The sequence below is a fragment of the Balaenoptera ricei genome, chromosome 6 (genome assembly GCF_028023285.1).
Source record: "Balaenoptera ricei isolate mBalRic1 chromosome 6, mBalRic1.hap2, whole genome shotgun sequence".
Lineage (NCBI taxonomy): Eukaryota > Metazoa > Chordata > Mammalia > Artiodactyla > Balaenopteridae > Balaenoptera > Balaenoptera ricei.
Window position 1 is genome coordinate 71,890,404 of NC_082644.1, and position 15,107 is coordinate 71,905,510.

The 15,107-nt window shown below is 39.5% G+C and overlaps 1 protein-coding gene across 1 annotated transcript in view; it reads left to right on the top strand.

Moving 5' to 3' along the window:
• PGM5 (phosphoglucomutase 5) overlaps positions 1-15,107 on the top strand; it is a 188,229-nt gene that overhangs the window by 20,020 nt on the left and 153,102 nt on the right. The window contains exons 2-3 of the mRNA XM_059924855.1: positions 4,642-4,804; positions 11,759-11,905. Of these exons, the coding sequence (XP_059780838.1) occupies positions 4,642-4,804; positions 11,759-11,905 (310 nt within the window). The remainder of the gene's footprint in view (positions 1-4,641; positions 4,805-11,758; positions 11,906-15,107) is intronic.

Genomic DNA, 15,107 nt, shown 5'->3' on the forward strand with positions numbered 1-15,107 from the left:
TTCTTCATCTGCTGGGTATTTCTCTGTCTTCTCATTTTGCTTAACTTACTGTGCTTGGGGTCTCCTTTTGCAGGCTCCAGGTTCGTAGTTCCCATTGTTTTTGGTGTCTGCCCCCAGTGGTTAAGGTTGGTTCAGTGGGTTGTGTAGGTTTCCTAGTCGAGGGGACTGGTGCCTGTTTTCTGGTGGATGAGGCTGGATCTTGTCTTTCAGGTGGGCAGGACCATGTCCGGTGGTCTGTTCTGGGGTGTCTGTGACCTTATTATGATTTTAGGCAGCCTCTCTGCTAATCGGTGTGGTTGTGTTCCTGTCTTGCTAATTGTTTGACTTAGGGTGTCCAGCACTGTAGCTTGCTGGTCATTGAGTGGAGCTGGGTCTTAGCGTTGAGATGGTGATCTCTGGGAGAGCTTTTGCCATTTGATATTTGTGGAGCTGGGAGGTCTCTGGTGGACCAATGTCCTGACCTCGGCTCTCCCTCCTCAGAGGCACAGGCCTGACACCCAGCTGGAGCACCAAGACGTTGTCAGCTGCACGGCTTTTGGGAAGTCAGGTCTTCTGCTAGCGTTCAGTAGGTGTTCTGTAGGAGTTGTTCCACATGTAGATGTATTTCTGATGTATTTGTGGGGAGGAAGGGGACCTCCCTGTCTTACTTCTCTGCCAGGAGACTTGAAGGTCTCCTTGGCAATTTTTATTCCCTTAACAATAGAAAATTATTTCTCACTCACATAATAGTCCAATGGGGATTTTGCTGATGAACAAAGACTCTTGTCCATCCTGTGAGTTAGGGACCCAGGTTCTTTCCATCTTCTTCCTCTGGCATCTCCTAGAGCTGTGTGGTCACCTGTGTTGAGTTTGTGGAAGGGGAAATATGCAGTGAGGAGAAGACGTATCTACTCCTTAACATCCTTAGCCCAGAAGGGACACACATTACTTCTGTTCTCATTCTCATAGTTTATCACTCATTGTGAGAACTGGTCATGTGGCCACACCTAGATGCAAGGGTGGTCTGGAAAATGTAGCCCCTGGCTGGGCAGCTGCTGTGCAGCAACAGTTCTGCCCTGTGAAAGGGAAGCATAACTTTTTGTGGACTGCTCACCAAGTCTGCCACAGGTGCTTGGTCTTCATAATAATCCTTTTAGATGGCTGGAGAATATTCCATAAGTTGATACATCACACTTTATTTTATAGGTTCTTCATTATTAGACATTTATAATGATTTTTAAAAAATTTTCACCTCTAATGAATACCACTGTAGGAAATGTCTACACATACATACCTTTTTCCCCTTTAAAGATTATTTCTTTAAGAATAATTCTGAAAAATGGGAGAGAGAGAAAATTATGAACAAAAGTTACAAATATTTTTCAGATTCTTGAATCTGCAGGTTTACTCCTTGAGGGTAGTGATTAATTTGTATTCATTACTGTACCTGCAGGGTCTTCTACATTGCCTGTTTCATGGTAATACTCAATAAAATAAGTTGAATGACTAAATAAATTTTAACAAAAGCATGTGGAACATGATTTATCTTGGCTCTGGCTAAAATATGAGTATAATTTTTGTCCTCTGTCTTTCCCATCTTAATCAATGGCAGCACCATCCATCAAGTTATTAAAGGTAGAAGCTGTGAGTTGGCTCCTTTCCTCACTGCCCCTGTTTTAGTTATTTATTTCTGTGTAAGAAATTATGACAGAACTTAGTGGCTTAAAATAAACAAATATTTACTGTTACTCATAGTTTCTGTGGGACAGGAGGTAGGTTGTTCTGACTCGGTCACAGTTGCATATTGGTGGGGGCTTTGTCATATGAAGGCTTGAAGGGCTGGAGGATCTAGTGCAAGGTGGCTCACCTGCACGGCTGGCAAGTGGGTGCTGGCTGTTGGTGGGAGGCTTCAGGTCCTCTCCATTCAGGTGACTACACAGGGCTCCTTGAGTGTCCTGGTGACGTGGTGGCTGCTTCCCCCAGAGTGAACAACCCAAGAGAGCAAGGCAGAAGCAGCAATGCCATTTATTGGAAGTTACACACTATCACTTCTGCAATGTTCTACTAATCACTCAGATCTGCCTTATTCGCTGTGGGAGGGGACCGCACCGAGGCATGAATGCCAGAACGCACAGATCATTGGGGGCCATCTTAGAGGCTGGCTACTCTAGCGCCTCTCTTCCATATTTCATTCCACGCACATGTTCTGTTCATTCTCCTTCCAAAAATATATTCAAATATAATCACTTCTCCTCATTTCTGCTGCCTCTGGTCTAGTCCAAGACGCTATCCACACTCAGCTCTGCCGTGAGAGCCTTCCATCTGATCTTTCTCCTTTTGCTCTTGTCACTCTCTAATGCATTTTTCATATTGCAGCCGCTCACTCATCATTCATTCATTTTTTCCAATTAATTAATTCAACATATATTTATTGTGTACTTAGTATATGCTGCGTTTGTTCTAGATACTCAGAGTATAGCAGTGAAAAAACCAAAGTCCTTAGAACTTATATATAGTGGGAAAATAAACAGATAAAATGGAAAATATTAAGGGGTAATATGTGTAATACAGAAGACTAAACAGGATAAAGAAAATAGAGGACAGTAGAGAAATTAGGGACTTATGGGTGCTGTACGGTATAGGGCTGTCAAGGGTGCTATCTTTGATTAGTTGACGTTGAAACAGTAACCCAAAGGATGGGGTGGGGCAGGCTTATGAATACCTGGATAAGAGTGCTCTAAGGAGAGGAAAGAGCAAATGGAAAGACGCTGAGCACACTTGATGTGTGTGAGGAGCAGCAAACCAGCCAGTGTGGCCGGAGCAGAGGGAGGGAGGGAAGTGGAGAATGGCAGGTGATGGCGGTCAGATCATGTAGGGCCTGGTAGACTATGAAGACTTTGACTTTACCTGGGGTTGGTGGGAGACAAGGACAGTCATTGGAATGCTTTGCTGATGTGAATGACTTGCTTTTTAATATGATCTTTTGGATTGCTCAGCCCATGATCTTTAAAAAATGTAACTGATATCAGGTCACTTCCACTGCTTAAAACCTTTCTATGGATTCCCCTTGTACTTAGAATAAAATCCAAGCTCCCTTAGCTATTATTGCTATAATTGTTACTGTTATTATTAAAATTAACACCCCATTATTCTCTATCACAGAAACCTGCTGATTTTTCCCAATATGTATCCAGCTAGTAATTACTACTACCACTACTACTATTAGGCTTATTTGTTTATAATCTGCCTCATCCACTTGAAAATATGTACTCTGGGGATGTTGTGGAGTGTGGGTCTTTCTATACTAAATTATCGCAAGACTGCTTTGTTTTTGGAGCTCTTGTGTTTGCCCTTTAAAAAATTTTTTTTTCTGTATATTTTTTCATTGTCATATCTGGTCAGTGACCTACTTCCAGCAATGCTATTGTTGGTGCCAGGGTAACTTTGCTGTTGAGCTGGACACAGGAGCTGGTTTTGGTTGCTGGGCTATGTTGGTACTTCTCAAACTTTAATAGACAAATGAATTATGTGGAGAAGGGGTGGGGATCTTGCTAAATACTGATTCTTATTCAGTAGGTATGGGGTAGGGCTTGAGGTTTTACATTTCTCCCAGGCTCGCAGGTAATGCCCATGCCGCTGGCCCTTTGAGTAGCGAGGGGGTTTGATCACCAAACTTGGCTGAATGCTGGAAACAACTGTGGAGCTCAGAATCCCACCCCGAGATTCCAATATAATTGGTCTGGAATGCAGTCTTAGTACCGGACTAGACTACTAGACTACTTAGTACTAGAATTCTCTAGGCTTCACTAATGATTCTGATTTGTAGCAACATTTGAGAACCACTGGATTGGATGATGTTGGGCCCTATTTTAAAACAAAACACATGGAGTAATGCTCTGCAGGGCTATGCTGTTTTCTTTCTTTGAAAAAAAATCAGTTTTCTAGCTATAGAGAGTATGGCCACACTGATGGATGACCTCTAGATCTCTGCCTAGCATGGCTGGATTTCTCCAATGTCCCTAGCACATTCTGCCAAAATAGGACTTCTGCCTTCAGGAGACTGGGCCTTCCAAGTGCAGTTAAAACACACTTGCAGATGATGAGGATGTAGCAAATCAGGTCCCTACTGTGTGAGCTTGTGCTGAGGCAGGGAAAGAAGGTGAAGCAGAGAAGTGCTCTGTTTTTTTTTCTTGTAATTTCCAGCATGTACACGTGCGGTTTCTAAGCCAGTAACAAACTAAGAACTTCTCGTGTGATTCAAGCTAACTCTTTGGTCATCAGAAGTGGGTGTTTTTTTTAATATATTAAAAAAATTTTTATTTCATATTGGAGTATAGGTGATTAACAACGTCATTAGTTTCAGGTGTACAGCAAAAGCACGTGTTTTAAACTACTGAAAATCGATGAGGCGGATCCCATTTACAGGTTAATAACTGACTGTGAGATGTGGGTGTCCCAAATGGTCTTGAAGACATGGGGAAGGAAAGACAATGCCTGAGCTACCCTTCCTCCCACCCCCCTACACATGCCCCCGACCTTAACCCCACTCAGTTCTTTTTGCCAAGTGATTAGTGTGTGCTAACAGAGCCTGGGACACTTTCTCATTGAAATGCACTTCAATCCCATGTAACTGGCTTGATTTTTTTTCCTTGGCTAATCTAGATTGGTCGACTGATTATTGGACAGAATGGCATCTTGTCGACACCTGCTGTTTCCTGCATTATCAGAAAGATCAAGGCAGCTGGTGGAATCATCCTGACAGCCAGCCACTGCCCTGGAGGACCGGGGGGAGAGTTTGGAGTGAAATTTAATGTTGCCAATGGAGGTATGTGGTTCAGAATATGCCTTAATTGTCATGATTTCTTTCTTCTTATATTGTCATAGTCTTACAGTGACCCACTGATGGTAGATAAGTAAGGCGGAGAGAAAATGGCTCAGAAAAATCTAGTGAGGTGCCTGTATTAGTCAGGGTTTTCCAGAGAAGCAGAACCAATAGGACACATAGATGGACTCCAACCTACGATGGTTTGATTTAGAGATTTTTTGACTTTACAATGGTGTAAAAGCAATATGCATTCAATAGAAACTACTTCATTTGAATTTTGAATTTTGATCTTTTCCTGGGCTAGCAATGTGTGCGTGGTATGATTCTCTCTCGTGATCCTGGGCAGGGGCAGCGAATGCAGCTCCCACCCAATCACAAGGGTAAACAGCCAATACACTTACAACCGTTCTGTACTCATTCAATCATTTCTGTTTTTTAGTTTCAGTAAGTATTCAATAAATTATATGAGATATTCAACACTTTACTATAAAATAGGCTTTGTGATAGATGATTTTGTAAAAGTGTTGACTAACGTCGGTGTCCTGAGCACTCTTAAGGTAGGCTAGGCTAAGCCATGATGTTAGGTGTATTAAATGCATTTTCGACTTACAATATTTTCAATTTACAATGGGTTGATCGGACTATAACTCCACTGTAAGTTGAGGAAGATCTGTATAGAGATTTATTATAAGGAATTGGCTCATGTGATTATGGAGGCAGCGAAGTCCCAAGATCTTTGGTCAGCAAGCTGGAGGCCCAGGAGAGCCAATGGATGGTATGGTTCTGATCTGAGTCCGAAGGCCTGAGAAGCAGCAGAGTGTAAGGTCCAGTCTGAGTCCAGTTCTGAAGGCAGGAGGGGCCAGTGTGTCAGCTGGAAACAGTCAGGCGGAGAGTGAATTCTCCCTTTCTCAGTTTTTTGTTCTGTCCAGTCCTTCAGTGGGTTGGATGAGGCCCAGCCACGCTGGGGAGGGCCATCTGCTTTACTCAGTCTACTGATTCAAATGTTAATCTTATCCAGAAACACCCTCACAGACATACCCAGAATAACGTTTAAATGAACATCTGGGCTCTCTGTGGCCAAAGCAAGTTGACACATAAAATTTAGCATCATGTCGCCCAGGGTGACATGACGAGGAAATGGCATAACGGGGTCTCAAACCCATTTTGGTCCTCTGTACTCCTCAGCACAGTGAAACGGTTGAATGTTGATGCTTATCTGACATGGAAGGACTCTGGATTTTAAAGTTGGCACAGACCCTCAAAATCATTTAGATCATTCCTGTCATTTTATAGGTGAACAAATCAAAGCCCTGAGAGGCTGTTTGCTCAAGATCACATGGTCAGACAGATGACTCCTTAGCATAAGTCCTACATTCTCTCTTTCCTATAGTGTTGACTTTCTCTCACTGACATGCCTAGAATTATTTCACTTTTTCTTATATTTATAGAAATTTATAGTTTAGAAGTCCTAGTAGGGTGGGATATGTGTATAGGGGTGAACTAAAAAATTTTTTGAACGTATATAAAGGTAGGAAGGATAATAAATGGATACCATGTATCCATTACTTTGTTTTGCCATTTTGCTTATTTTTTTCCTCTGAAGAATTTTAAGGTAAATTACAGCATGAAGATATTTTGCACCTAAATATTTCTGACATCTCTTTAAAATAAAGACGTATTCCTATATAACTACATGATCACACCTAACAAAAATAATACTAATTCTCTAATATCATCTAAAACCTAATCTGTATTCAGAATTTTCCAAGTATCCCCCAGATGTTATTTACATCTGTTTTGTTCAAACCAAGATTTATCCCAGAACCATGCATTGCATTTGTTTTTTTAAATTTTAATTTTATTTATTTATTTTTTAAATTAATTTTTATTGGAGTATAGTTGCTTTACAATGTTGTGTTACTTTCTGCTGTACAGCAAGGTGAATTAGTTATACGTATACATATATCCCCTCTTTTTAAAATTTTCTTCCCATTTAGGTCACCACAGAGCACTGAGTAGAGTTACCTGTGCTATGTAGTAGGTTCTCATTAGTTACCTATTTTATACATAGTAGTGTAAATATGTCAATCTCAATCTCCCAATTCATCCCACCCCCCTGCATTTGGTTTTTAAGTCTCTTAAATCTCTTTTAATCTAGAATACTGAGTCTTCGTGTATATGTGGGTGGGAGCTGAATTTTAACCAACAACTGTTGCCATTATGAAGCATTCCTGGCCCAGGCAAAATAGCACGTCCTGAAGGAGAAGTACATGATTGCCCCCTCCTTGCAGCCATTTTGGACATTATCCAAAGAAAGAACATTACTCACATCAAGTGTTAAAAAAAACACCTTATGAAGAGCCTCATTCTTGAAAGTGTGATTCAAGAAACCCTGCTTCACTAAGAAGCACACCTAGGGCCGACATCTAGTCTTGCAGCAGCTACTAAATATTTCAGGAAAAAATATGCAATGCGTAGCTGTTCTGCGCACTGATAACACAGGACATTTCATGAGCTCAGAAAATGGCAATTTGTAGAGCAATGTAATATATAAGTTGCCAAACTAAATAACGTATTTAAGCATTTAAATTAATGTCTGACTTCGTATCTTGCAAGAGAATCTCAGTCATCTCTATGATAACTTGTGAGGCATAAAAGGGGAAGATATTATTTAAATAACCATTTTGTAGACCGAATTACAGGAGGTTATGAGGCCTGTTCAGTCATATCCTGAATAGGGGGAGGGGGTTGAACTTATCGTTTAGCCTTTAACTCTGTTGAAAGTCCTTCCTCTTACATTTAATTCTTCATGTTTACATGTCTTGGCATCATTAATGAGACTAACATTCCTGATGGCATAGAGAGATTCAGTTGGCTTCTTCCCACTTAGAGTGAGTTTTACCATGTTATCCTTCATCTGAAGTTGCAGACATTCATCTCTTCTATTGGGTGTCATACAAATACATCTTACGGCGTAAGTTAAAAGCGAAGTGTCTATAGAATTAGTAGGCACATCCAGGGAAATAGGACACATCTAAAGCTATGTTGCTTTTAAATTATTTAGAGGACAGGACCTTTCTGAGCATGTTGTTAAATAGGGGAGAAAGTGCTAGAGGACAAAAGGAATCAGTAATAAAAATACTGATTTTTTTGAATAATTACAGTGTGCCAAGCTTCATAGTCAGAACTTTACATACATGTTCTCATTTAATCCTCATGGTTTAAAAAACTTGTCCAGTGTCACAGAACTCATAAGCTGTGGAGCTCATTTGGAACCTAGATTCCAAGAAGTAGGTAGAACTTCTGAGTAAGAAGGCAGAGATGGGGGAAAGAAGCACTTTGAGGGTACAGAGTGGAAGTTTTGGGAAATAGTTGCCTATATCTGTTGAAAAAAAAGAAGAGGAAATGTTACTTGCTAAGATAATGGGGAAAGGATAGAGAAGGGGATAAATGGAGATGTTTTCTAAAAGGTCCTCTGGGAAATTTGTTGAGGATTCCTGAGGGGTTGTGAGGACCGAGGGGAAGTTAAGCAGTCTCATTCTTTGGGGGAGCCAGTTGGTGTAATTTCATGACTGCCTTCAGCAATGCATGGGGGGAGTATGGGAAGAGCAGCAATGGAGCAGATGATGGTGATGTCCCGGGACTGGGGAGTGGCAGTGTGGGCGTGGCAGAGCATAAGGTGACTGGTAGTTGTTAAGAGCGTCTGAGCTGACGTCAGACTATTAGGAGTCAAACCCAGCCTCTGTCACACGAGTGATGTGACCTTTGTTAAGGTCACCTCTTCCAATTTCAGTTTCCTTATTTGGAAAATGAGGATACTAATAATTCTTACTTCATCTGCTTTTTGTGAACGCTGAATTCCACATATGATGTGAAATGTGGTATGTGTACGTTTCAACAAATGTTGGCTTGTCTTATTATCCTAACAAAGGCAAGGCTCAAATGCTAGACCATAGGGTCCTTCTGGGATAAGAGACCCGTGAAATGAAATGGACCGATGGCCTGGGAGTAATCAAGTGATGTTGGGCATCAGTGTAGGAATGAGGAACAGGTTCACAGGGGTACAAAGTAGGGTAGATGAAAGATTAGGAATTTGTGGGATTAAGATACTCAAATTTGATATTTTTGCAAGAAGCATATCAAAAGACAATCATACTTATGGTATGACTGTACTAGGAATTGACTAAAATGAAGAGGGAAGTCACTGGAGTGGAAGATGTCAAGAACTGGGAAGATGTGAAGGGATGCAGAGGATGTTGATGAACTCAGAGGTTATCAGTGTTGCTTTTGGAAATCAGTGTGCTTTGGCAAACAAACTCAGATGGAGACTTTTAAAATGTGATGGAAACATCCCAAGAACATAGTGTGGTGCCTGGGAGGCAGAGGGATAGACATGTGTCATCTGGCAAGCACAAAAAAATGCAAAAACTAAATAACACTATTTACTTTTTAAGTTTTGCAAAAGAATAAAAAATGGTAAGGAGTGAAGTTGAGAAGGGCTATGTTTACTTCTTTGTGGTCTTCACTTTTCCTATACGAGAAAATGTGGGTAAAATCTACTAGGCTCTTTTCCATCCACTGAAATGGTGCTATTGCTATTCCTTTCCCCCGCTCCCCCCTCTTTATTGAGATGTAATTGATATATAAAAAACTGGCACATATTTAATGTATGCAACTTGATGAGTTTGGTCATTATTCCTTTTTATGTGTTCAGTGAACCTTTTTTGGGAGACGGTAACAGTGCTATGCTCTAAGGCAGCACTGTCCAATAGAAATATATTGTGAAGCAGCTCATGCAGCTCAACATCAAAAAAACAAACAACCCAATCCAAAAATGGGCAGAAGACCTAAATAGACATTTCTCCAAAGAAGATATACAGATTGCCAACAAACACATGAAAAGATGCTCAACATCACTAATTATTAGAGAAATGCAAATTAAAGCTACAATGAGGTATCACCTCACACTGGTCAGAATGGCCCTCATCAAAAAATCTACAAACAATAAATGCTGGAGAGGGTGTGGAGAAAAGGGAACCCTCTTGCACTGTTGGTGGGAATGTAAATTGATACAGCCACTATGGAGAACAGTATGGAGGTTCCTTAAAAATCTAAAAATAGAACTACCATACAACCCAGCAATCCCACTACTGGGCATATACCCTGAGAAAACCATAGTTCAAAAAGAGTCATGTACCACAATGTTCACTGCAGCTCTATTTACAATAGCCAGAACATGGAAGCAACCTAAGTGTCCATTGACAGATGAATGGATAAAGAAGATGTGGCACATATATACAATGGAATATTACTCAGCCATAAAAAGAAACGAAATTGAGTTATTTGTAGTGAGGTGGATGGGCCTAGAGTCTGTCATACAGAGTGAAGTAAGTCAGAAAGAGAAAAAGAAATACCATATGCTAACACATATATACGGAATCTAAAAAAAAAAAAAAAAAAGGTTCTGAAGAACCTAGGGGCAGGACAGGAATAAAGACTCAGACATAGAGAATGGACTTGAGGACACAGGGAGGTGGAAGGGTAAACTGGGACGAAGAGAGTGGCATGGACATATATACACTATCAAATGTAAAATAGATAGCTAGTGGGAAGCGGCCGCATAGCTCAGGGGGATCAGCTCGGTGCTTTGTGACCACATAGAGGGGTGGGATAGGGAGGGTGGGAGGGAGATGCAAGAGGGAGGAGATATGGGGATATATGTATATGTATAGTTGATTCACTTTGTTATAAAGCAGAAACTAACACTCCATTGTAAAGCAATTATACTCCAATAAAGATGTTAAAAAAAAGAAAGAAATATATTGTGAGCCACATTTGTAATTAAAAATTTTCTAGTAGCTACCTAAAAAAGTAAAAAGAAGCAGGTGAAATGAATAATATATTTTATTTAACTTAATATATCCAAAATATTATCACTTCAACATGTTACTATAAAAATTATTAATGTAATGTATTCTATTTTTCTATTAACTCTTCAAAATTTGATGTGTATTTTATAATTGCAGCAATGTCAATTTGATTAGTCACATTTCAGGTGTTCAAGAGCCACATGTGGCTAGCAGCTATTGAATTGGACAGTGTAGCTCTAAGCGCTGGGATATAAAAGAAATCAAGAAATAATTTCTGTTCAGTAGAAAGTTATAATATAGTTGGTGAGTGAGGTCAATACACAAAGTTATCAATTATTTACGTTTTAGATCTTTCAATCTACTTATTTATTTGATTCCCAAACTCGTTGTAAAAAACCTGAAGTTGCTTGCATGAAGATATAAAAATTAAAAAGAAAAGAAAAATTAAAGGAGGACAACCATTGATTTCATGTTCAGTTCATTTAAAGCCTATCACTTGACCTTAACTGTCAGCTTGACCTTGTGAGGAAGTGCATCAGATATTTTAAACCTCACTTTAAAAACTTGGGAGACACTACAGAGTGTGAGTTGGGGAAAATAATATACCCTGGTCAGCTTATGCATCAAATAGGCAGCAGATCTGGGAGTAGAAATCGTATTTTCTTTCTCTAGGTGCACTTGGGAAGCTGCAGTTAAAATCTGGAATCCCTCAGTTCTGTCAAATGCATATCCTGTTTGTGTCTCATATCCTGAATAAAGCTGATGACATAACCAGGTCTCCCTGGCAGGTGTGCAACTATTTTTAGGGAAGACATATCATTGTTTAGAATGTCCACATTGTTTAATGTGGATTAAAACAAACAAACATGTGGGTTAGTGGCCTACATGGAACAGGTGAGGCTGGCCACGTTTCCTCCAGAGTGGAAAGATAAGAAATATCGAGGCACATCGAACTGTGAACTGTTGACTGTTGTCTAGAGCACAAATGAATCTTTTTCCTGCTTGGTGGAGGAGGAGCTAACATTCCTCTGATTGAATTTTTAAGCAGATTTATTTTTGGTGGTGCATTATTTTCGAATTTTAGGTCCTGCGCCGGATGTCGTCTCAGACAAAATCTATCAGATCAGCAAAACAATCGAGGAATACACCATATGCCCTGATTTACGAATCGACCTGTCTCGACTAGGAAGACAAGAGTTTGACCTGGAGAACAAATTCAAACCGTTTAGAGGTAACAGAGAAACTGTATTTTGAAGAAATCAGAATAACTCCGTGGATGGGGGTGACTCTGGTTTTTTCTTCAGGGAAAAGCACACAGGAAAGTGATGGAATTATCAATCTTGGGAGTGGCACTTGATAAGTAGATGTAATCTGAGTGTGGTGCAGAGGGAAATGAGAGCAGCCAAGATACTTAGAACTGGCAAACTTTCAAAAACGACCTTCCAAACTCTCTATCTTTTTTGACATAGGGAACATTTCATGGCTGACTCTTTTACAGTGTTCCAGGAATAGGCTGTGAAGCCAAAACGTGTCTTTGCTTTTCTAAGCAATTAAGGTGAACATACCGAAATGCTTTAGATAATTAAGAAGAGACCTTAAAAGGTAGTGGGGTTATTAAAATTTCCCATGGAAGGTAGGCATTTCTTTTCCAAGCCAGAACCACGCAGTTCATGTTGATTCAATGCACAATTGTTGATCACCTGCTCTATATCACACTCCGTGTTAGGAGATTTTACAAAGGAATTTACAAAGTACCAAATGGATTTAGGAAAATGGTTCAAGAATTAAAAAACTGGGATGAAGTTGTCAAAAAATATTATCCTGTATTGTAGAATGAATAAAGCTTCTTAGTCTTCCATTATAACCTTTCAATTTGTAGATTAATATTGAACCATATAACAACATTAATGCCATGTATATGCATATCATTTTTTCACACTCTGTATTATCCTATTGCTTTTTCCTAGAAGGCACATAAGTAGCAATAAAACTAACAATTTTTTACTCCTTCAATGCCCCTATAAGCTTAAATCCAGTTTGTGTTAAGATGATATCCTTATTCTACAATTAATTCAATTTAGTTGAAAAGGTGAAATACCTGGCTCATGGCCACATGGTATTTTAGGGACAGAAAAGAGCTTGAAATGGACTGTTTGGAGTCACAGTGTTGGGCCAACTCTACCACATTTGTCTTGGAAGATTTTGAGTCAATTGCTTGCTTAGCTAGTGAGCAGAAATTAATTGAAAACCATGTGATATTTATTGGAAGCAACAGTTCCTGATTTTATTAATCTAGTTGGGAGTGTGCACACATACACACACACACACGCTTGCACAATCGCTTGACAACTAAAAGCAAGGGATATTTTATTTATTTATTTTCAAATTTTATGTATGTATGTATGTATGTATGTATGTATGTATGTATGTCTGCGTTGAGTCTTCGTTGCTGCATGCAGGCTTTCTCTAGTTGCGGCGAGCGGGGGCTACTCTTCGTTGTGGTGTGCAGGCTTCTCATTGTGGTGGCTTCTCTTGTTGCAGAGCACGGGCTCTAGGTGTGCGGGCTTCAGTAGTTGTGGCACACGGGCTCATTAGTTGTGGCTCACGGGTTCTAGAGTGCAGGCTGAGTAGTTGTGGTGCGCGGGCTTAGTTGCTCTGCGGCATGTGGGATCTTCCCGCACCAGGGCTCAAACCAGTGTCCCCTGCACTGACAGGCAGATTCTTAACCACTGCACCACCAGGGAAGTCCGAAAGGGATATTTTATGTTAAACAAATGATTTAAATGTACTTGATTACATATGTTTAGAAGGACTGGCAAATAAGATGGCTAAGAAAAAGCAGGTATTACCATCAGGAAGAAATTTTATTTATTTATTTATGGTATCTTCACAATTGTATTTGTTGTCCAAGAGACCCAGATCTTTGGTGAGCTCAGATTCAGGCCCACTGCTCCAGCCACATTGCTAGCTTGATGAGTTTTCTACAATGCTACAGATACCACGAGGTAGATAAGAGACATTCCCTGGCTCCCAAGAAGAATTTGGAGATAATTATTTGAGATAATTTATGTACTGTGTTCTTGATGTTTTAAATGTTGAGCAAGCCTTGAGTTAATTGGAAACAAGTCGGTCTTTGACATTTCACCTTAAAGGATGATGAGCATGAACTATGTGATGTGAACTTTCAGTTTTCATGGAATTCTACTTGCTTCCTTGTTTTTTACATTTCTGTTTGGTACTATGTGTTATCTGCTATAAATACCAAATGTATTTAGACAAGTGGTTCAGGAATTTCTGAAAAGAACCAGAATGAAATAATTGCCAAAAATATTATCCTAAATTGTAGAGTGAGTAAAACTTCAAACATATTCAGGCCATAACCTTTTATTTTATAGATTAATTTTTTATTGTGGTAAAATACATGTAACGTAAAGTACATCATGTTAATCATTTTTAGATGTACAGTTCATATATATTAACTTTTAATTTATTTTATAGATTAATATCCTCCAAATATCAAAAGATGATTAAAAACTATCTGTGTTCTGTAAACGGTAATTACATTATATTTGAATGGACACACATACTGCCTTGATTTAAGTGCAAGAAAAAATATTTTTAGACATGTATTTGACTAGACGAAGGGACAGTTTCATATTACATATAAAGTCTCATCCATCAAATATTGCACCTGGATTTACTAAAAATTATTAAAGGTGGATTGGTAATATCTTTAGTGCAGGTTTAAGTATTTCAGGATTCTAAAGTAGTATGTTTTTGAAAAATTTGAGAAACAGCATACATAAGTTTCAAAATTTAACCACGAATTTAAAAAGCAGGGCTCGTGGACAAATTTTAGTGCCTAAAATAAAATATTTATTACTTCTAGGAAAAGTACTTTCTGAGTATTAATTATGTACTGATTGCCAAGGTTGAAAAATGTGATGTATTCTGGGCTTTACGAATCTGTGAAATAAGCGAGAAAAGACTTGTTTTGGATGCCTGGTCATTGGGTGGTGCAGGACACTGGAGAACATTTGTGTTTAATGAGGATTTCTAAATATCTGGCACTCACCCTGAAACTGGTACTAGATTGGGCATGCAGGAGACTTCACACAAACTCAGAAAAATATCCTCCATCGCCAATTCAGAACCTGGATCTGGCTGGCACCATGGTATTTGGAAAGTAGGGGTCATTGCGGAGGTCACTTCTTGATTTGTTTCAGGCCAGTTGAGTCATTCTTTGGCCATTCCCCACAGGAGAGGCAACCGGGTGTGCCAAGATGCCTCTTGGCATTGAGGTGTTGCAGTTTGGGGGAGGGAAAGAAGGTGGGAGTAGCGACAATAGGCATAGTTTTATCTTAACTACTTTATTCTTATGGTTGATTTTTTCACTTGCAAAGAAGAGTTTGTAACTTGAGATTTTTGACACC